At 37.6% G+C, this 23238-nt stretch overlaps 1 protein-coding gene across 5 annotated transcripts in view; it reads right to left on the bottom strand.

The window, feature by feature from the left end:
* EXOC6 (exocyst complex component 6) overlaps window positions 1-23238 on the bottom strand; it is a 232339-nt gene that overhangs the window by 167002 nt on the left and 42099 nt on the right. For 4 of the 5 annotated variants that reach the window (XM_053582721.1, XM_053582723.1, XM_053582724.1 and 1 more), the window contains 3 exons: window positions 5170-5341; window positions 3867-3914; window positions 3689-3779 (listed from right to left, as the gene is read on the bottom strand). In XM_053582721.1, coding sequence (XP_053438696.1) covers window positions 3689-3779; window positions 3867-3914; window positions 5170-5341 — 311 coding nt within the window. Of the gene's footprint in view, window positions 1-3688; window positions 3780-3866; window positions 3915-5169; window positions 5342-23238 lie in introns of those variants that run through there. The other variant, XM_053582725.1, reaches the window with a different exon arrangement.

The raw sequence follows: 23238 nt of genomic DNA, 5'->3' as shown, positions 1-23238 counted from the left end.
AGAAAGTTGAGTGACAGTGAGATTCACTGATTTTGAATCAAACACCAAATAAAACGACATAATTGTGTTATAACTCACTAGAAATAAAAACTTGACAAAATCTACAAAGAAAAATAACCTCAAAAGCTTACAGGAGAGAATGGATTATAATAAAGCCCATATAAACACTAACAAAACATTTTTATTCATTTCATCTTTTCTATCAAAGGTCCACAAATGCAATTATTCACTAAAATTATCATAAGCTTCAACAAGATGATACAGTGTTACCAAAAAGGTTTTAAACTACATAGATTATTACCTTAGTAGAATTTCACAGTAGAGAGTGGGTAAAGTATTTTTTGCTCATCAGACCAACTCACAATTTTCCTAGACCACAGAGACATACAACATTTTTTTTTTTCTCCGATTTTTCTACACCAGTGGTTCTCAACCTTCCTAATGCCGTGGCCCTTTAATACAGTTCCTGTGGGTCACAACCCACAGGTTGAGAACCACTGTTCTACAGTCATATGACTAATCCTAGGCTCTCCAAAAGCTTATAAAAGATACTGATTTGTATGAGAACTATAAAATCTGCAATCACAGCTACAGTGAACCAGCACTAACTCTAAGTCCTCACAAGACCCTAAGCATATCTTTATCATAGCCCCTATATTGTAATGTAATATTTTCTCATTTTCCAACCACAGCATTAGAGTGAACACAAATCACTGGGACAGAGCTTGCTACTACAAGTATAAACTTTCTTTGAAGTCTCCTATTTTATCTCAACAATTCATGTAAATTTCTTATCTAACTCATAGTAAAGCTCCACACTGTTTTCATATAAAAATAATACTTTCCTCAAAAACAATCAAGTAAAACTATACACCAAGAAAAAGCATTGTGACTTCTTATATCCTCTCATACTCCTCCAGATTCAATGAGTTACTGTAACTGATGAATCGTAGGAGCCTTCAAAAGCTAAAACTATGTCATTTCTAAGTTTATAATTCCAATACCTACATAATACCTCACACAGACAAAAAAAAATTTGAGTAATTAGAATGATGGAAAGAAGAAAGCAGGTAATTCTGGACGAAGCTACTAGGAACACAGTAATTATATGAATTCAGAGTTGCTGCCTAGCCCTGAAAGCAGACAGTAGCAGTAATAAAAACCTAACTTCTACTTCCCTTTATTTCTCTATTTCAAATAGCCCATTAGGGAATAAGCTAAGTACACTTCTTGCTCATTTCTTCAAGACCCCATATTTTCAGGTTTATTACAGATAGAGACAAAGCATTCAAATTTAGAAGCTGCCTTAATGGCTACTACAATGTTTCTGATGGTGGCAAAGAGGTGTTTTTGAAACTGGGGATCATTTTTCTAAGTGAAGTAGTATAAAAATGGAAGAACAAGGCCAGGCATGTTGGTTCACACCCATAATCCTAGCACTCTGGGAAGCCAAGGCAGGTGAAGTGCTTGAGCTCATTCATGAGTTTGAGATGAGCCTGAGCAAAAGTGAGACCCCATCTCTACTAAAAATAGAAAAACTGAGGCAAGACGATTACTTGAGCCCAAGTTAGAGGTTGCTGGGAGCTAGATGTCATGGCATTCTACCCAGGGTGATAGTTTGAGACTCTGTCTCAAAAAACAAACAAAACAAAAATATGTATTTATCATTAAACTGGAACTAATCAACACTTACATGCACCTATGGAACTTATACTTAGTGGAAATTAAGCAGGTGGGAGAAAGGGACAGGTAAATTCATACCTAACAGGTACAATGGGTGATGGGCACACTTATAAATTTGCTTCAAACGGTACAAAAGCAACTTATATAACCAAAATGTTTGTATCTCTGTAATATTCAGAAATAAAATAAAAATAAATTGAAATAGGGGCGGCACCTGTGGCTCAAAGCGGTAGGGGGCCGGCCCCATATGCCAGAGGTGGTGGGTTCAAACCCAGCCCTGGCCAAAAACTGCAAAAAAATAAAAATAAAATAAAATATAGAAAAAAAATAAATTGAAATAAAAGAGTTATTATTAAACATGATTATAAGGAAGTAGGTTTCACAACCCCAAAACCTAATATAATAAGCGGACATTTACTCAGAAGTCAACATACAAATATCCTTGGTCCATCAGAGATTAAAATGGGTAGAATTTCATTGATTCTAAAAACAGGATGCTATTCTCACAAGTCAGAAAACAATAATATAGCTTTTTTAGCCAATAAAATCTACCAACAGTTTTAACAATATAATTTGTAGTCTCAACTAAATTCATATTATACAGATAGTATACAAAACACCTTATTCTATTCTCCCAGGTATGAAGGTTTAGTCTCCTTCCAAAAAAAAAACACAAACAAAAGTTAAAAAAAATGATACAAAGAGGCCTGATGCGGTATCTTATGCCTGTAATTCCAGCCCTCTGGAAGGCCAAGGCAGGAGGGTAGCTTGAGGTCAGGAGTTTGAGATCAGCCTGAGGAACAGCAAGACCTTGTCTCTACAAAAAAATTAAAAAATTAGCCAGGCATGATAGCACATGCCTGTAGTCCCAGCTACTCAGGAGGCTAGGCCAGGAAAAGCTCTTGAGTCCAATATTTAGAGGTTGCAGTGAGCTATGATTGATGCCAGTATATTCTAGTGTTAAGTGACAGAATGAAACTATCTCCAAAAAAAAAAAGTTACAAACAATAGGATTTAGCTTATATTCAGAAAATAATGATGTATATACCAACTTACTTTTGTTAAAACACAATGCATCAAACTTAAATTATATTAAATCCAGGTAAAGAAAATATTGGTTACTTTCTCCAGAATTTATTGGATGTGCCAGTAATATCTGAGCCCTAACAGAGAGACCAGAAACTCACAGTTTTTTCAAAATATAGCAAGAAAAGCAAAAAGGGAGAAGACCTAGCACTTTTGATGTTTTCTTACCTACCAGCATAATGAGAAATTGTGAGTAAAGCAAAACCCACCTGTTAAGTGACAAACAGAAACAATAGAAAACTAGAGGTAAAAAATTAGGCAAATTAAACAAAGGTAAGAAAATGTAATTAAAAAGACACTCTCACCATGGGAAAGTATTCTGAAGAAAACCAAAAAAAAGGGAGGGGGGAACAAAGGGTAAATGAGGCAGAGAAGAAATGTAGAGGAGACTTATTCTAGGAGACTAATGTGACAGAAAATCAAACAAGGGCCTTATAACATAAGAAAACCATTAAAATTCAGGGAATAAGCTCAGTGCCCATCGCTCAGTGGTTAGGGCGCCAGCCACATGCACGAGGGCTGGTGGGTTCGAACTCAACCCGAGCCTGCGAAACAACAATGACAACTACAACCAAAAAGAAAAAAAACAGCCGGGTGTTGTGGCTGGCGCCTATAGTCCCAACTACTTGGGAGGCGGAGACAAGAGAATCACTTAAACCCAAGAGTTTGAGGTTGCTATAAACTGTGATACCACAGCACTCTACTGAGGGTGACACGGCAAGACTCTGTCTCAAAAATATAATAAAGAAATAAAGAAATAAATAAAATTTAGGGAATAAAGTAAACAGGAAAGATAAGCATGGTCTTTGTTGGGAGGCAATCACCAATAATCTGTAATTCCCATAATAAAGAATGACTGTTATTGTTAAGTTATAGTTTTACAAAGCCAAAGATTACATTATGGATAAGTTTAACTCACCTGGAAGACATAACTGCAATTTTTCCACTACAGTTGTAATATTCCTCTGCTGAATTCTACATCGAATAATATCTTCTGTGTGAACTATCACCTTAGGAAAAAAAGAAATGTTCATATTTTTAAACAGTTAAAGAACATCCACATGTTGAGAACCCCAAAAAATGTATCATTTTCTCACCTCTTTTCCAGCATCTTGAAACCTTCGGTTGGTATCAGTAACTTGCACCTTAAAAATAATTTCACCTTAGTTAGACAAATATGCATAAAACTGCCCTGATGTAACTGCTCACCCTTGTAATCAGATCATGCTTCATGAGAAACTTAGAACAAAGAAATGCAAATTCAAATTAACTCTACAGCTTGAACTTGAACTTTTGATTGAAAAGGGCTTTTGTTAACTTCAATTACTTATGACAGTTCTTTTTAACAGATTCTGTGGCAAACTTCTCAAATTTACTCAGGATTTTTGAACTTTACTTGCTTCTCTAAGTCTGTCAAACAATTCAAATCACTGACCCAATTGACCACTGGTCCCCTTTTGATAACTTCAATGAGGTCTATGTGCCATTCATTGTCTGTAGGAAATGGTGATTGCATTTTATGGTAATTAAACATTCATACTTTGCTGAATGCAAACACTGGGTGGTTGATTAACATCAAACACAGAAATCTCAATCCACAGCAACATTTTAATGCTGCAGGTGCAGGCAAAGCTCAACCTCAAATTTTCCCACATATTAAGTGACTCATTAGGTCATCATAGTAAGGAAGCACATTCTGGTTTATTAAAAATCTCATTAATTTCTGAACAAAGATGCTCAGTGACCTCATTGATGCTGTAGTTAGTCTCTTGTTATCTGAATATCCTTTATACAATGGTTTTCTAATCATAACCTTTGGTGAACCAGGGTCATTCTGTCTGCTAAGTGCTCTAAATGTAAAGAAAGATAAATAGGACAATTCTTATAATTATTTTATATCCTGACTAAACAAGTCCAGGTCTCATCTAATAAATGACGTTTTTACTGTATAGCAAAAACTTTTGACCAACTTTTAAGAAAAATTATACACCACTGTTAAACTTTAAATAAAGTTTTGATATTATTAAATAATTCTGAGAATGCAATCATTTGTAATAAGTTTCTTAAGAATTTCAGAAGACAACTTTACATTAATATGATACTAATTGTCATTTTTTAAATACTAAAATGCCTTTCATTTCATGCATGTTTTGAGTTCATTTCCCTACATGGAAAGAAATTCTGTTAAGTCAGTGCATTATTTGCTTTAGAAAACGAGACTGCTCCTGTCATTAGCATGACAACTGTGTTACTAGAGCATAAAGAGCATCCCCAAATACATATATTAATTAACTTCTTGAAAGTAGCACATCTGATATGACTTATACATACACACTATAAACTAATATTTGAGTAATTTAATGAGAACAAAAATAAACAGCATTTTAACATATTTCTTACCTTCAGTTTTTCTGCATCAGTCCTTACTTTAAGGAGTTCTGTAATAGCATCTACAAAGCCCTGATGATGAAAATTACACATCTTTTCAATTTCCTTGTCATGATTACGGATGCAAGCATCTAACTTTTCCAAGAACTTCTTGTGCGCATTTGGTTGGTCATCATACACAGACCTGTATGTAAATAAGAAAGCTAAAATTCACTCTCCGGTTCACCAAAATATATTCTTTATTAAGCCTGATCATGGCAACATGCAACAGTTAATATCTTAAAATTAAATCTCTGAACAATAAACTAGTGTGATAATATTATTGCCTTTAATAGAAATAATTTGAGTGACAAATATTTATTTATTTATTATTTATTTATTTATTTTTGAGACAGAGTCTTACTACGTCACCCTTGGTAGAGTGCTATGGCATCACAGCTCACAGCAACCTCAAATTCTTGGGCTTAAGCAATTCTTTTGCCTCAGCCTCCCCGAGCAGCTGGGCCTACAGGCACCCACCACAATGCTCGGATTTTTTGGGGGGGTTGCAGTTGTCATTGTTGTTTAGCAGTCCTGGGCCAGGCTCGACCCCACCAGCCTCGGTGTATGTGGCCAGTGCCCTACTCATTGAGTTATAGGTGCTGCCAAGTGAAAAATATTTAATTTTTTTAACATGTTAATATTAAAAGAGCTATACGCCCTCTAGATATATCATTAGGTACCCTGAAAGGGTCTAAGGTCAGGAGATGAGGGCCTAAAATAAGTCTTTAACATATTAATACTAAAGAAAAAAAAGTCACTGAGTGAAGCAATTATTGAGGAGTGAATGAAAAAACTCATGATTTCTACAGGATTTACTGCATGTCAAGCCATGTTCTATGTGCATCATTATTAACTCTTTAACCTCCATAATAAGCCTATAAAGTAGGGATTGCTACTACCCTTGCTTTCTGGGTAACTTACAGATTAACTACAACTAGGAATCCTGGCAGTCTCCAGAGTTCATACTCCTAGTACAAGGCCATAGTGCAGTCACTACAATGTTCTCTAATAACGGTGTACACACTCCCACTGGATCTGAGCGTATGCTGTCTCCGTATAGAAGGTACCACTATCCCTACCTCATTCACCATGTAGTAAATGACTAGCCTTGCCCCGGCTCCTGGGAGGAAAGCCTTTGGAATGCCCTGCCCGATAAATGTCTTTGTTTAACTGAGGCCAGCAGGCTGCCAAATACTGTAATAGATGCTAAAAATGTGATATATGGTAGAGGCCTTGGGCCACACAATTTTAGCTTTGGAGAGGCAGGAAACTAAGGTCAGCAATGTGGACAGTCAGCCATGTTTGTGGGGAAAGTCAGTCATGGCTACGTGATTAAATCTCATAAATACCCTGGGACTCCAAGGCTTGGGTGATCTCCAATTGACAACACTCTGTGAGTGCTGCCACACATCAATGCTATGAGAAATAAATACTGGCCACACAATTCCACAGGGAAAAGAAAACTGAAAGCTCATAACTGGAACTTTCCTAGCCCCTATTGCATGTGCCTTCTCTTTTTCTGTTTTTTGGGTTTTTTTTTAAAGGTCAAAATTTTTTTAATTTATATGCATATTATGTGTCTTTTCCATTGCTAATTTTAATCTGTATTCTTTTGCTGTAACAAACAGTAACTATGAGTGCAACAGCTTAGCTAAATTCTGCTGAGTCTTTCTAGGAAAGCACTGAATGAGAGGGTGGTCCTGAGGACTTCCCAAACTGCACCTCCTCGTCTGCTGCCCATCATCTGAGGTTCAGTTCAAGTCCCAATTTCTCCAATTATTTCTATTTTCATTCATCAGAAGAATAGGTAAATTTATAGCCCTTTAAAGTTATTCTTACATGTAATCATTTATTACTTTGTATCATAATTTAAATGTTTTGTGTTTAAGATATATTTTGTTTCTCCAAATAGACCACAAGTTTCTTGAGGGCTGCCTCAATGTCTTACATTCTTAATGAGTACCTACTCAAACACAGACTACAGATAGCAATATAGGATACCAATGATTAAGAACTTAAGCTCTAAGCCAGGTACAGGGGCTTGCGCCTATAGTCCCAGCACTCTGGGAGGCTCAGGCAGGTAAATGGCTTGACCTCAGAGTTTGAGACCATCCTGAACAAGAGTGAGACCCCCATCTCTAAAAGCAGCTGGGCACTGTGGTAGGCATCTGTAGTCCCAGCTACTCGGGAGGCTGAGGCAAGAGGATCACTTGAGCCCAAGAGTTTGAGGTTGCTGTGAGCTGTGATGCCACAGCACTCTACTGAGGGTGACAAAGTGAGACTCTGTCTCCAAAAAAAAAAAAAGGAAGTAGGCTCTGATTTGGACATGTTTTCTACTTATACTACTCTCTCCATCTCATCTTGAATTACAGTTTTAAATTCTATAAAAACACTAATACCTGCCAAATTTATATTTCCAGCCCTGCTTTCTCCTCAAACTCAAACATCTCTCCAATTGGATGTCTTATGAGCATCTCAGATATACGAAAAAATGAATTCCTGATATCCTCCCCCCAAATCTCCCCTCCCATAATCTTCCTCACCTCAGTCAACTCCATTCTTCTAGATACTCAGGCAAAAAAACTTGAAATGATCTCTGACCACTCTCTTTCTCTCACTCTCTATCTCCAAACAATCCAGCAAACCTAACTACATCTCATCACCTCCACTGGTATCACCCTAGATTAAAAACCATCAACATCTCTCCCCTATATTATTGGCAACTGATTCCTAACTGGTTTTCTTGATTACACCCTTGCTCTCCTTAGGTCTTGACATAGTAGATAGATGATCGCTAATAGGAATGATCTCATGTTTTATAACTCAGATCTCACGTCTCTTTTGCCCAAATCCTGTGTCTCTTAAAACAGCTCATAAGACCCTACGTAATTTTGCTTCATGTTACCTTACTGACCTAATTTCTTACTATTTACTCTCCATTTTAATTATTACATGACAGCAAAACTGGCCTCCTCATGGATTCTCAAAACATCAGGCATATTCCTGCCTATGCTTGGCACATGCAGTTTCCTCTGCCTGTATCACATTTCTCATATGTGGCTACCTTCCCCACCTCCTTCAAATCTTTTATCTCTTCTTAGGATGAAAGTAGTACACAGAGCAATGAAGTGGAATTTGAATTTAAAAAGATTAGCATCCCTAAACATGAAATGCTTAGATTCAAATCTAAAAATATATATCAGTATATAAAAACTATATAAAGAAAACTATAAAACTCTGATAAAAAATTAAAGAGAGGGCCAAGTGGGTGGCTCACGCCTATAATCATAGCACTTTGGGAGGCCAAGGCAGGATTGAATGAGGACAGGAGTTCAAGATTAGCCGGGGCAAGAGTGAGACCCCTATCTCTACAAACAATAGAAAAATTATGGTGCATGCCTGAAGTCCCAGCTACTTGGGAGGCTGAGGAAGGAGGACCACTTGAGCCCAAGCGTTTGATGCTGTAGTGAGCTATATCATCATTCCACTCTAGCCCCAGCAACAAAACAAGACAGACAGACAGAATGAAAGAAAAAAAGAAAATCAAAGAACTAAATAAGTAAAGAAATAGATACTCCATATTTATAAAAGAAAAACAATATTTGTACACAGTGGAATCTGGTCACTTAAAAACAAAAAGAAAATAAAAATCACAATCAAAATCCCAGCAAATTATTTTGTAGATACAAACTGATCTCTTTTTTTTTTTTTTCCAGAAAGGTTTTTTTTTTAAATTTATTTATTTTTATTGTTAAATCATAGCTGTGTTCATTTGTGCAATCAAGGGGTACAATGTGCTGGTTTCATATACAATCTGAAATATTCTCATCAAACTGTTCAACATAGCCTTCATGCCATTTTCTTAGTTACTGTATGTAGACATTTGTATTCTGCATTTAGTAGGTTTTGCCTGTGCCCATTCTAAGATGCATCCTAGGTGTGGCCCACCCATTACCTGACCTCCATCCTGACCTCCCTCCTCTCTTCCCCTCCCTTGGCCCTTTCCCTATATTCTTTTGCTATAGTTGGGTTATAGCCTTCATATGAAAGCTATAAATTAGCTTCATAGTAGGGCTGAGTACACTGGATACTTTTTCTTCCATTCTTAAGATATTTTGCTAAGAAGAATATGTTCCAACTTCATCCATGTAAGCATGAAAGAGGTAAAGTCTCCATCTTTCTTTAAGACTGCATAATATTCCATGGTATACGTGTACCACAATTTGCTAGTCCATTCGTGGATCGATGGGTACTTAGGCTTCTTCCATGACTTAGCAATTATGAATTGGGCTGCAATAAACATTCTGGTACAGATGTCTTTTGTTATACTGTGATTTTTGGTCTTCTGGGTATATACCTAGAAGGATCGAATGGCAGGTCTATTCTTAGATCTCTAAGTATTCTCCAAACATCCTTCCAAAAGGAACGTATTAGTGTGCATTCCCACCAGCAGTATAGAAGTGTGCCCTTTTCTCCACATCCACGCCAACATACCAAGTTTTAGGATTTTGTTATGTGGGCTCTTACTGGGGTTAGGTGATATCTCAAAGTAGTTTTGATTTGCATTTCTCTGATTAAGGATGATGAGCTTTTTTTCATGTGTCTGTAGATCATGCATCTGTCTTCCACAGAGAAGTTTCTCTTCAAGTCCTTTGCCCACCCTGAGATGGGATCACATGTTCTTTTCTTGCTAATATGTTTGCGTTCTCTGTGGATTCTGGTTATTAAATCTTTATCGGAGGTATAAGCTGCAAATATTTTCTCCCATTCTGAGGGCTGTCTGCTTGCTTTACTTACTATGTTCTTGGCTGTGAAGAAGCTTTTTAGTTTCATCAGGTCCCAGTAATGTATTTTGGATACTGCTTCAATTCCCTCATAAAATATTCACCCAGGCCAATTCTTTCAAGAGTTTTCCCTTCACTTTCTTCAAGTATTTTTATAGTTTCATGTCTTAAGTTTAAATCTTTTATCCAATGAGAGTCTATCTTAGTTAATGGTAAAAGGTGTGGGTCCAGTTTCAATCTTTTACAGACGGCCAGCCAGATCACCCAGCACCATTTGTTAAATAGGGAATCTTTTCCCCACTGAATGTTTTTAATTGGCTTGTCAAAGATCAAATAACAGTAAGTAGCTGGATTCATCTCTTGGTTCTCTATTCTGTTCCAGATATCTACTTCTCTTTTTTTGTGCTAGTACCATGCTGTTTTGATCACTATCAATTTATAGTACAGTCTCAGGTCTGGTAGCATGATTCCTCCTGCTTTGCTTTTATTTCTGAGTAATGTCTTGGCTATTCGAGGTTTTTTCTGATTCCATATAAAACGAAGTATTATTTTTTCAAGATCTTTAAAATATGACAATGGAGCTTTGATAGAAATTGCATTAAAATTATATATTGCTTTGGGTAGTCTAGACATTTTAATGATGTTGATTCTTCCCAGCCATGAGCATGGTATGTTTTTCCATTTGTTAACATCTTCAGCTATTTCTTTTCTTAAAGTATCATAGTTCTCTTTATAAAGATCTTTCATGTCCTTTGTTAGATAAATTCCCAAATATTTCATCTTCTTTGGCACTACTGTGAAAGGAATACATTCCTTGACTGTTTTTTCGGCTTGGCTATTGTTGGTATATACAAAGGCTACAGATTTATGGGTGCTGATTTTGTAGCCTGAGACATTGCTGTATTCCTTGATCACTTCTAAAAGTTTTGTAGTAGAATCCCTAGTGTTTCCAGATATATGATCATGTCATCTGCAAAGACTGAAAGTTTGATCTCTTCTGACCCTATGTGGATACTCTTGATCGCCTTTTCTTCCCTAATTGCAATGGCTAAAACTTCCATTACAATGTTAAAGAGCAATGGAGACAATGGGTAACCTTGCCTGGTTCCTGATCTAAGTGGAAATGATTTCAATTTAACTCCATTCAATACGATATTAGCTGTGGGTTTGCTGTAGATGGCCTCTATCAGTTTAAGAAATGTCCCTTCTATACCAATTTTCTTAAGTGTTCTGATCATGAAGGGATAATGGATATTATCAAAAGCTTTTTCTGCATCAATTGAGAGAATCATACGGTCTTTATTTTTTAGTTTGTTTATGTGTTGAATTACATTTATAGATTTACGTATATTGAACCAGCCTTGAGACCCTGGGATAAATCCCACTTGGTCGTGGTGTATTAATTTTTTGATGTGTTGTTGGATTCTGTTTGTTAGGATCTTATTGAGTATTTTTGCATCAATATTCATTAGTGATATTGGTCTATAATTTTCTTTTCTTATTGGGTCTCTTCCTGGTTTAGGGATCAAGGTGATGTTTGCTTCGCAGAATGTGTTGGGTAGCATTCCTTCTTTTTCTATATTTTGGAAGAGGTTTAGTAATGTAGGTACTAGTTCTTCTTTAAAGGTTTGGTAGAATTCTGACTTAAAGCCATCTGGTCCTGGGGCTTTTCTTTTTAGGGAGGTTTTGTATAGTTGATGCTATTTCAGAACTTGATATAGGCCTGTTCAACATTTCCACTTCGTTCTGGCCAAGTCTTGGTAGGTGGCATACTTCCAAGTATTGGTCGATTTCTTTCAGATTTTCATATTTCTGAGAGTAAAGTTTCTTGTAATATTTGTTAAGGATTTTTTGAATTTCTGAGGGGTCTGCTGTTATTTCATCTTTACCATTTCTGATTGATGAAATTAGAGATTTTACTTTTTTTCCTGGTTAGGTTGGCCAAAGGTTTCTCTATTTTATTGACCTTTTCAAAAAACCAACTTTTGGATTTATTGATCTGTTGTATAATTCTTTTGTTTTCAATTTCATTTAATTCTGCTGTGATTTTGGTTATTTATTTTCTTCTGCTGTGTTTGGGGTTGGAATGTTTTTCCTTTTCCAGTTGCTTGAGATGTCCCATTAAGTTATTAACTTCCTGTCTTTCCGTTGTCTTGATGAAGCCTTGCAGTGCTATAAATTTCCCTCTTAGGACTGCCTTTGCAGTATCCCAGAGGTTCTGATAATTCGTGTCTCCATTGTTGTTGTTTTGTTCCAAAAATTTGGTGATTTCTTTCTTAATCTCGTCTATAACCCATCTATCCTTCAGCATAAAGTTATTTAGCTTCCATATTCTTGTATGGGTATGCAGATTCCTGTTGTTATTGAGTTCAACTTTTATTCCATGATGGTCTGAGAAGATGCAAGGAATAATTTCTATTTTTTTAAATTTGCTGAGGTTAGATTTGTGGCCCAGGATGTGGTCAATTTTAAAGTATGTTCCATGGGCTGATGAGAAGAATGTGTATTCAGTTTTGTTGGGATGAAATGCTCTGTAGATATCTGTTAAGTCCAGATGTTGAATGGTTAAATTTAAATCCAAGATTTCTTTGCTTAGCTTCTTTTTGGAATATGTATCCAGCACTGCTAAAGGGGTGTTAAAATCTCCAACTACTATGGAACTGGAGGAAATCAAGTTGCTCATGTCTGAGAGTTTCTCTTATAAATTGAGGTGCATTCTGGTTGGGTGCATAAATATTAATAATTGAAATCTCATCATATTGAGTATTACCTTTAATAAATATGAAGTCTCCATCTTTATCCTTCCTTATTTTTGGTTGGTTTAAAGCCTATTGTGTCTGCGAATAGGATTGCAATGCCTGCTTTTTTCTGCTTTCCATTTGTCTGGAGTATAGATGACCATCCCTTCGCCTTGAGTCTATATTTGTCTTTTAATGTAAGATGCGATTCTTGTATGCAGCAGATATCTGGCTTGAGTTTTTATATCCAGTCAGCCAACCTGTGCCTCTTTAGTGGACAATTTAAACCATTCACATTAATTGAGATTACTGATAAGCCTTTTGAGAGTCCGGTGGACATTTTTAATACTTTTGCGACTGTGAAGTTGGAATTTGATCAAAATTTTCTGGGTGGGTTTACTTTTGTGGTGGAGGATTATGCTGGTCTTTACGGAGGATAGGTCTGAGAATATCCTGGAGAGCTGGTTTAGTTGTGGCAAATTTCTTGAACATGTGAATGTCATTAAAGTATTTAATTTCTCCATCATAAATGAAACTCAGTTTAGCTGGATACAGGATCCTGGGTTGAAAGTTATTTTGTTTTAGGAGATTAAAAGTCGATGACCATCCTCTTCTAGCTTGAAAGGTTTCAAGAGAGAGATCTGTTGTTATTTTAATATTCTTCCCCTTGTAGGTGATGGTTTTCTTTCGTCTGGCTGCTTTCAGAATTTTCTCCTTCATATTAACTTTAGTGAAATTGATTATGATGTGTCTGGGAGATGTCTTATTCAGGTTGAGTCGTGCTGGAGTTCTAAAAGTGCTATCTGAATTTCAGAATCTCTTGCCATGTCTGGAAAGTTCTCATTCATAATCTCATGGAGAAGAGACTCTGTGCCTTTGTGAAGCCACTTCATCACTTTCGGGGATCCCTATAAGACGAATATTGGCTTTCTTCGAATTATCCCAGATCTTTCTCAGAGAGTGATCTGTTTTTGCCCTCCATTTCTCTTCCTCTCTGAGTTTGGGAGCGTTCGAAAGCTTTGTCTTCGATGTCAGAAATCCTTTCTTCTGCTTGCTCCATTCTGTTATTGAGGGATTCTACTGTGTTTCTCAGATCTCTGAGGGTTGCAACTTCTTGTCTCAATGTGTCAAAATCTTTGGTCATTTGGTCTTTGAATTCATTGAATTCTTGAGACATCTTTTGGGTTACTGCTTGGAATTCTAATTCGATCTTATTTGCTATCCAGATTCTGAATTCAATTTCTGACATCTCAACTATTTGTTTGTGCATGGGATCTTGTGCTGTGTCTGGCCCACTGTTCCTTGGGGGAGATGATCTACTCTGATTATTCATATTGCCAGAGCTTTTCCTTTGATTTCATCTCATGATTGTTTTTCACCATTGCCTCTGGCCGTCCTCAGAGTTGGGGTCGTGTCTGTCCAAGATTAGACCCCAGGGGGATCACTCTATTGTTGCTGGATCTTTGTAGGGAGTGACGCTGTGTAGCTCTTCTGGGGCTGCCCCAGCCAGGGAGTTCTGGTTGTGGGAGCAACCTGGAGTGTGATACCCCCAGAACCAGCAACAGGGTGGGGGGTGGTGCACACAGTTCTGGGAGTGCCTGGTGCTCAGTGACTTTGGCACAGAGAGCCCAAGGCTCCAGCAGTCTCTGGCCAGGAGAAGGTCTCTGCACAGAGGCAGGGAGGGCTCTGGAGGGCACGCAGCTACCAGAGTCCCTGGCCAGACGAGCAGGCCTGTGTGGAGGCAGGGAGGGTACAGGAGGGAGGACGCGGGGTTGCACAGCTCTTGGAGTTTCTGGTCAGGGCATGGGGAGGCCCGGCGGGCAGGGTAGTGAGTCCCGGCACAGCTCTTACCGGAGGTCCGGGAGGATGCCGATCGCGGGTTCCAGCTGTTACTGAGGTCTGGGAAGGTGCCGATAGCTCTTCCAGAGGTCCTGGAGGGTGCCGATCACGGGTCCCGGCACAGCTCTTCCAGAGGTCCGGGAGGGTGCCGATCATGGGTCCCAGCGCAGCTCTTCCAGAGGTCCGGGCGGGTGCCCAACATGGGTCCCAGCTCAGCTCTTCTGGAGGTCCAGGCAGGTGCTGATCCTGATCTCTTTTTTTTTTTTGACATAGGATCTTACTTTGCTGCCTGACCTACAATTTAATGGTGTCATCATAGCTCACTGCAACCTCAAACTCCTGGGCTCAAGTGATCCTCCTACCTCCGAACTAGCTAGGACTGCAGGCATATAACACACATCCAGCTTATTCTTATTTTTTTCTTTTCTTTTTTTTTTTTTTCTCTTAGACCCAGGGGCTTACTATGTTTCCCAGGTTGGTTTTGAACTCTTAGCCTCAGGTAATCCTACCGTCTTGGCCTTCCAAATTGCTAGGTTCACTGGCATGAGCCACCATGCCCATCCTAATCCTTATACAGAGAAGCAAAAGACACAGAAAAGCCAACATAATATTGAAAAAGTACAAAGTCGGAGTCCTGACAATCTTACTCCATATTTGCCGTAAAGAAAACCAAAAACCTACTATAAAGTCATAGTAATCAAGACAACAGTATCACCAAAACAACAGACAAAGAAATCAATGAATTAGAATGGACAGCCCAGAAGTAGACTCACATAAATATAGTCAACTGAAAGTCTTTTCAACAAATGGTATTGAAACAACTCTACATATACATGTAAAAAATTAATATACATCATACTTAAAACCCTTCACAAAAATTAACTCAAAACAGATCAGAGACATATGTGTAAAATGTAAAACCATACAACCCAAACCTTGGGTTTGGCAATGGCTTTAGATACAACACCAAAGGCATTGATCATGAAAGAAAGAAATTGATAAGCTAGGCGTCATTAAAATAAAAAACTTCTACTCCATGATAGACATTATCAAGAAAATAAAAAGAGAAGCTACAGATTAGGAGACTGTATTTTCAAAATATATATGTGAAAAAGAACTATTACACAAATAGATAATTAGGCATTATCAAGAAAATAAAAAGGGAAGCCACAGATTAGGAGACTGTATTTTCAAAATACATATGTGAAAAAGAACTATTAGACAAAATAAAAAGAGAAGCAACAGATTAGGAGACTGTATTTTCAAAATACGTATGTGAAAAAGAACTATTACACAATAGGCTAAGCGCAATGGCACACACTCCAGGAGGCCGAGGCGGGTGGATCACCTGTGCTTAAGAGTTCAAGACCAGCCTGAGCAAGAGAGAGACTGCATCTCTACTAAAAACAGAAAAACTAGCCAGGCATGGTGGGCATCTGTAGTCCCAGGTATTGGGGAGGTTGAGGAAAGAGGATACTTGAGCCCACAAGTCTGAGGTTGCTATGAGCTATGACATGGCACTCTAGCCTGGGACACAGAGTGAGACTCTGTCTCAAAAAGAAAAAAAAAGAGACAGAGACAGAGAAACAAAAAAATGAACAGCATAAAAAAAATGAACAACCTGATTTAAAAATGGGCTTAAGACTTTTGATACTTCACCAAAGAATATACAAAGATAATAAACATACATATAAAAAAGCTCTATATTATATGCCTTAAGGGAAATGCAAATTAAAACAACAATGAAATACCACCATACACCCATTTAAGTGGCCAAAATCAAGAACCATGACAATGAGCCAGGTGCAGAAGCTCACACCTGTAATCCTAACCCTCTGGGAGGCTATGGTGGGAGGATGCCTTAAGCTCAGGATTTGGACACCAGCATGAGCAAAGCAAGAAGAGCCCTGTCTCTACTAAAAATAGAAAAATTAGTGGGGCATTGTGGCAGGCACCTGTAGTCTCAAGTAGTATTTGGGAGGCTGATCACTTGAACCCATATGTTTGAGGTTGCTGTGAGCTGGGCTGATGCCATAGCACTCTCTAGCCTAGGCAACAGAGTGAGACTCTGTTTCAAAAACGAAAACAAAAACAAAAACTAATAATAAAGAACCATGAGAACACCAAATGCTGGTGAGGATGTAGTACAAAAGGAACTCTCACTCATTGCTGGTGGGAATGCATCCTTTCTGATTCACTCATGCAAGTTTCAACTTGTTTGGCTTATGGGTATTGCTGAGAGGGCTTCATTTGTTTCCATCTATGTAGACTTTACATTTCTTGATTTTCATGTATCTCAAAACTTTCATAATGACCCACACACAGTCACTTTGAAGGACAGTCTGCCAGTTTCTTAAAAAACTAAACATATTCGCCTGTGGCTCAGTGAGTAGGGCACCGGCCCCATATGCCGAGGGTGGCGGGTTCAAACCCAGCCCCGGCCAAACTGCAACAAAAAAAAAAATAGCCAGGCGTTGTGGCGGGCGCCTGTAGTCCCAACTGCTCGGGAGACTGAGGCAAGAGAATCGCGTGAGCCCAAGAGTTAGAGGTTGCTGTGAGCCGTGTGACGCCACGGCACTCTACCCGAGAGCAGTACAGTGAGACTCTGTCTTTACCAAAAAAAAAAAAAAACTAAACATATTCTTACCATGTGATACAGCAATCATGCTCCTTGGCATTCATCCAAAGGAGGTAAAAACTATGTCTACACAAAACCTGCCCATGTATGTGTACTAAAAAAGCTATATACTGTAAGATTCCAACTATGTGACATTCCGGTAAAGGCAAAACTAGATAATAAAGATCAGTGGCTGCCAGGAGTGGGGGGGGATGAATAGGTAGAACACAGAAGATTTGTAGGATACTGAAAATATTCTATATGATACTGTGATGGTGGATACATGTTCTCACAGGTATTTGTCCTAACCCACAGAATGTACAACACCAAGAGTGAACCCTAGTGTAACAATGAAGACTGAGCTAGAACAACATGTCGATGTAGGTTCATCAACCATAACTTTGTACTACTTACTCTGCGGAATACCGAAATTGGGAATGCTTTGCATGAGTGGGTAGGCAATATATCAGTAATCTCTGTATTTCTTCCCTTTTTCTGGGAACCTAAAATTCTTTAAAAATAAGTCTTTTTTAAAGTAGCTACATCAGAATGTTATGAGTACTAAATTAGTAAACATGGAAAAAATCTTAATACAATAACTGACATGTGGTTAAGTGCTCACCATATACAGGCAGTCCCTGAGTTACAAACATCCGATTTACATACAACTTTCACTTATGAACCAGGGCTATAGAGTAAGTCCCTGAGCTACAAACACCCGACTAATGTATCACTCACACTTATAAACAGAGGCTATTACAGGTAATAGGCAAATGTACCTTCAACATACACACAAATTCAACTTAAGAACAAACCTATAGAATCTATCTCCTTTATAACCTGGGGACTGCCTGTACTGACCATTAGCAGAACATGCACATAAGAAACAACCAAGTCTTTGTTAAAGGAATGAAGCATCAGCTGATTAATTGAGTACTTGCTGGAAATAACAAATAAATATGGCTAACTATCTTGTCTTTCATTTATTTCTTATACCATATAAGAGAAAATATCATTGCCTCCTTTCACAAATGTGGATACAGGTTTAGAAATGGTAAATGACATTCCTACTTCAAGCTTTTCCCGTATTTAACACACACAATACATATAACAAGAATTCTTAATTAAACAAATAACATTATTCCTAAGGAAAAGCCTGTGCAAGAAGTTTATCTAATTGAACTTGGTATGCTATAAACAACAAATTTTTATTTCACAATTGGTAGCAAGCACTGTATTTCTTAAAGTAATATATGCATTTCTAAGGGGTCTTTTAACATATTTTAATAAAGCAGTTTGATATTTATCTATATCCTAAAAAACTAGGTAGTAAACAGAATATACCAAAAGAACTGGCTCTTTTTTTTCCTATTACAGTTGTCACGTTGCAAAAATCTATCAAGAGATGCAGGGTATGCCTAATGTTCATGTGCAATTTTAAATTGCACATGATTTTAAGTTGCACATGAACTTTATGGACACCCTGAAATATTTCAGGACTACCTACTATAGAGTCCCTCCAAAGGATGGGTTTGACTGCCTTTGTGACTATAAAGGCAGAACTGCTATCCCTTTAAAAAATAAACAACACAGGGTGGTGCCTGTGGCTCAAGGAGTAGGGCGCCTGTCCCATATGCTGGAGGTGGTGGGTTCAAACCCAGCCCCGGCCAAAAACCACAAAAAAAAAAAAAATAAACAACACACAAACAAGAAGAAGAGAAACAGTAATTCCTTCCCAGAATCTATTTCATTTTAGGAAGTTCCCCAAGTCCATCCTCTGGTATGTTTTCCAATGTATTCTCCAGAGTTTTAAAACAAAACTACTCCTGTTTTATAGTAATTCAGGATACTGTCAGTGCCATCTACCATAGCATCTTTTTCTACTGATGCTTTAGCAGGGAGAGAAGACAATATTGGAACATAAAATGTCAGACAATTAAGTTCATGAATTCATTCTAGAAAAAGTGGTACATATCTCATTGCTGAATATCACTAAGGTCACCTTCGAAGTACTCCTCTTGGCCATCTGGTGACTATAATCATATTCAGCAATGAGATATGTAGAACTTTCTCCAGGATGAGTTCACAAACTTAACCATCCAAACTTTATATGCAATACCTACCATCCATGTACAGAAAATTAAAACCTAAATGGGTCAACTATTTATATTCTATGCCTTCTGCTGTTAAAATAGAATCATTAAATTCCAATGAAAGAAATAAAAGTAATACTAAGGAATTAGCACTGTGAATGAGAAGAATAGGTCTTGATCTACCTATTACTAAGTCTCAGACTCTCCCAACTTTCTCCTGCTTGCTATTCCAGATATTAGTACAAGCTACGCGCCAAGCTGATATAACCACTTGTCACCCACAATCCTTAATAATGAGCAGAAATAGTCATCAAGATGAAGGAAGGTAATAAACCAAAGGAATAAATTACATTTAAAAATGTACTGAAGTATCAAGCATTTGCCAGAATCCAAAATTCATCAAATGATAAAATGTTCGCCCTAGAAAAGACCTAGAAACTTCTTAGATCTACCTCATTTTAATAGAACAAATCTAAAGCCAGCATGCCAGCACTCAAAATGGAATTAATGACTACATGTAGTTGATTTAATACTCCATTCAAGTTGATGAAAAGGTTAAAAATAACCACTCTAGAAATTTGCTAATAAAAACCAATAATTAATAGTTGACTGAATAAAAAGAGGCAGAAAAGGAGAAAAGGTAGAACAGAACACAGGAAAGTGGAAAAAAGAAACCCCTACCCCCAAGAATTTCTTGAGACAGTATGCATATAGCAGGAATTTCAACCTTTTCTCCAAAGGGAAAGAGATAATTTGGAGACATGGTGAAGGAAGAAGAAAATGGAAAGAAGGAGAGAAGATGTGCTCTCCAGGTAAACAATTCCCCAGTTACTTAGCTGGTCATAGAGAGGAGTCATGTCTCCTGCTTCTGGTTTAATGACGCTGATGACAAAAAGAACAATAACAACCAACCAAGAACTTACTATGGATGAAAGTGCTTTTCATGGGTTATCTTTTTAAATATTCACCACAGCTTTATGACATAGTGCTGTTAGCATCCCAATTTACAAATATAGTTTGGGAAGATTAAGACCTTAAGTCCAAAGTCACACAGTAATAGAGCCAAGATTTAAGCTCCGAATTGCCTGACTCCAAAGCCAATGCTCTTAACTGTTAAGTTCGATAGACTCTCCAGTCAGAAATGGTGATAAGCAGCATGGAATGCAGAGAGGAAGTTACCAGCACAGCAACCAACTGGATCACCTTTGAAGATCAACAATTGAGAATGACTCAATAGGGAATCCCTGATGTGCACTGTTGCACACATCAGGTGAAATCAACCAATGGACAGAAAAGGGGAATGAGAATTGAGGCATAGCTAATTGTTAGGCAAAAATAAATTACAAAAGCAACAAAATGAGGAGGAGCGATACGAAGTAAAGGAAACTGAAGGCTCAGTATTTGTCTAACCTCAGTTAAAGAGACTCTAAAAAAAATCCTTTATTTTTTGTTTTTCTTTAAATGGTAATCATTATTCTTTGAAATTTTGATTTGCAGAATAGGAAAATACTACTCAGCAGCATGATTCATTCATTCTTAGAACCCTGAGCTGCTTAACAGTTATATCTACCCAATTAACACATTAATGTGCCAGATATATTGCCAGTCTAAATTTTTAAGCAATATACAACTTTAATAAAAATGTTTTCCTTCTTTCAAAATGTTCCCCAGAATTTTATATTGTCTATTAGCAAACCTAAACAGAATCAGAAAGAGTGAATATTAGAGATTTGGCAAATGTTCCATTATCCCACATCCACTAAGTTTATATCTTACTGCTCCATCAACATAAGAAGAGTTCAGTCACCCCTTCCAAAAGCTTAGCACAGTAAAATCCTACTTCTAGCAACATGTAATGCAACTCAGAAAAAAATGCAGATACAAAAATCAATTTAAAAGAGGGGATAACTTTATTTATTTATTTATTTTTGAGACAGAGTCTTACTATGTCGCCCTCAGTAGAGTGCCGTAGGTGGCGTCACAGCTCACAGGAACCTCCAACTCAGTCAACTATTTATTACTGGGCTTAAGCAATTCTCTTGCCTCAGCCTCCCAAGTAGCTGGGACTACAGGCACCTGCCACATTGCCTGGCTATTTTTTGTTGCAGCTGTCCTTGTTTTTTTAGCTAGCTCAGGCCAGGTTCCAATCCACCAGCCTGGGTGTACATGGCCAGTGCCCACCACTGTGCTACAGGAGCCGAGCCAAAAAGGGATAACTTTAAAACTTTATGCGAACAGAAAGCAAAAATAGCTTAAGCTACACTAAAGATTTTATTTACATTATTTTAATTTTAGCAACTAGGAATACATAGCATACTGTGTATCTCAAAAGCATAGCTAAAAGTGTTTTAACATACAAATACATTTTCTTGGTGTACAAGAATTCATTGTATAAAATCTTGTACACAAAAGTAAAGCATTAAAATATCAGTTATTACACAGTATTCAATCATCTATTGGCCTTAAGTAATTAAACAAATTATCTTTCACGGAGGCCTTCTTGAATTATGTGTATAGGGCTCCACCTAGCGGTTAAAAATAAATATTAAAATAAAATTTCTTAAGTGTAAAAAAAAGAACATTAAGATTGAAATGTTAAAATTGGTTCAATCAAAAATTAATCCTCTTAGCACTAAATTAAATGCCTTAACTGAGTAACTAAGGCTACTCTGGATTTTTTTGATAGATACTATATTCTGTGAACAAAAGAAATGACTTAATAATCATATTCCCCAAATATTTTAAGGAAAAAATCTCTTTCTGATTAAAACCAAACAACATTCACAATGTATTATGTGAAAAATGACTTATCACTGGTAACATAATAGAATATTTTTTGTCAAACAGCAAAATATCTTTACACTATTTTCAGTATCTATTTCTTTCACTGTATCTTCATTGAAAATAATGATTCCATCACAACTGTGAAGAAAATAAAATGCAGTTTCCTGAGAAATGAGATTTTAACTTTTATTACTAAAACAGTATCTCTACACTTTGAGAAAAAATAATATAATATCAAAGTACCTAACCCCAACTCTCACAGTATCTGTATTTCTGGAGTACTATCACTCTTTTTTTTTTTCTTTTTTTTTTTTTGTAGAGACAGAGTCTCACTTTATGGCCCTCGGTAGAGTGCCGTGGCGTTACACAGCTCACAGCAACCTCCAACTCCTGGGCTTAAGCAATTCTCTTGCCTCAGCCTCCCGAGTAGCTGGGACTACAGGCGCCCGCCACAACGCCCGGCTATTTTTTGGTTGCAGTTTGGCTGGGGCCGGGTTTGAACCTGCCACCCTCAGTATATGGGGCCGGCGCCTTACCGACTGAGCCATAGGCGCCGCCCAGTACTATCACTCTTTTTCTAGACAAAATAAAAATGGCTTTTCTCTGTTCCAGAGTGCTTTGTTCTCTGATAAGATAGATACGCTGGTAACAACCACAAAAGAGCATGGTCAAGGCCTACATCTGCATAGTGTGTAACAGAGTGACCACCATTAAAATGCTAGCCACTGGCAGACTTTATTATGAATTTTATTAAATGTCAATCAACTGCTTTTAAGAAAAACAAAGACTAATAAGGAAATGAACTTGGAAATCCTGGAAAACTATAAGTAGAATACTATTCAGGAATCTCTGGGCACATCATGATGCTGCTTTCATATTTTGGCATCTACTCTTTCTACAAACCATCATCAGAAAACAAAATTTCAGGCGGCGCCTGTGGCTCAGTGAGTAGGGTGCCGGCCCCATATACTGAGGGTGGCAAGTTCAGTATCTATTCAGTATCTATTCAGCCCCAGCCAAACTGCAACAAAAAATAGCCAGGCATTGTGGCAGGCGCCTGTAGTCCCAGCTACTCAGGAGGCTGAGTCAAGAGAATCGCCTAAGCCCAAGAGCTGGAGGTTGCTATGAGCTGTGACGCCACACCACTCTACCCAGGGCGACAAAGCGAGACTCTGACTCTAAAA

This window comes from Nycticebus coucang, chromosome 3 (assembly GCF_027406575.1).
Source record: "Nycticebus coucang isolate mNycCou1 chromosome 3, mNycCou1.pri, whole genome shotgun sequence".
NCBI lineage: Eukaryota > Metazoa > Chordata > Mammalia > Primates > Lorisidae > Nycticebus > Nycticebus coucang.
This window is presented reverse-complemented; position numbering and strand designations above follow the sequence as displayed.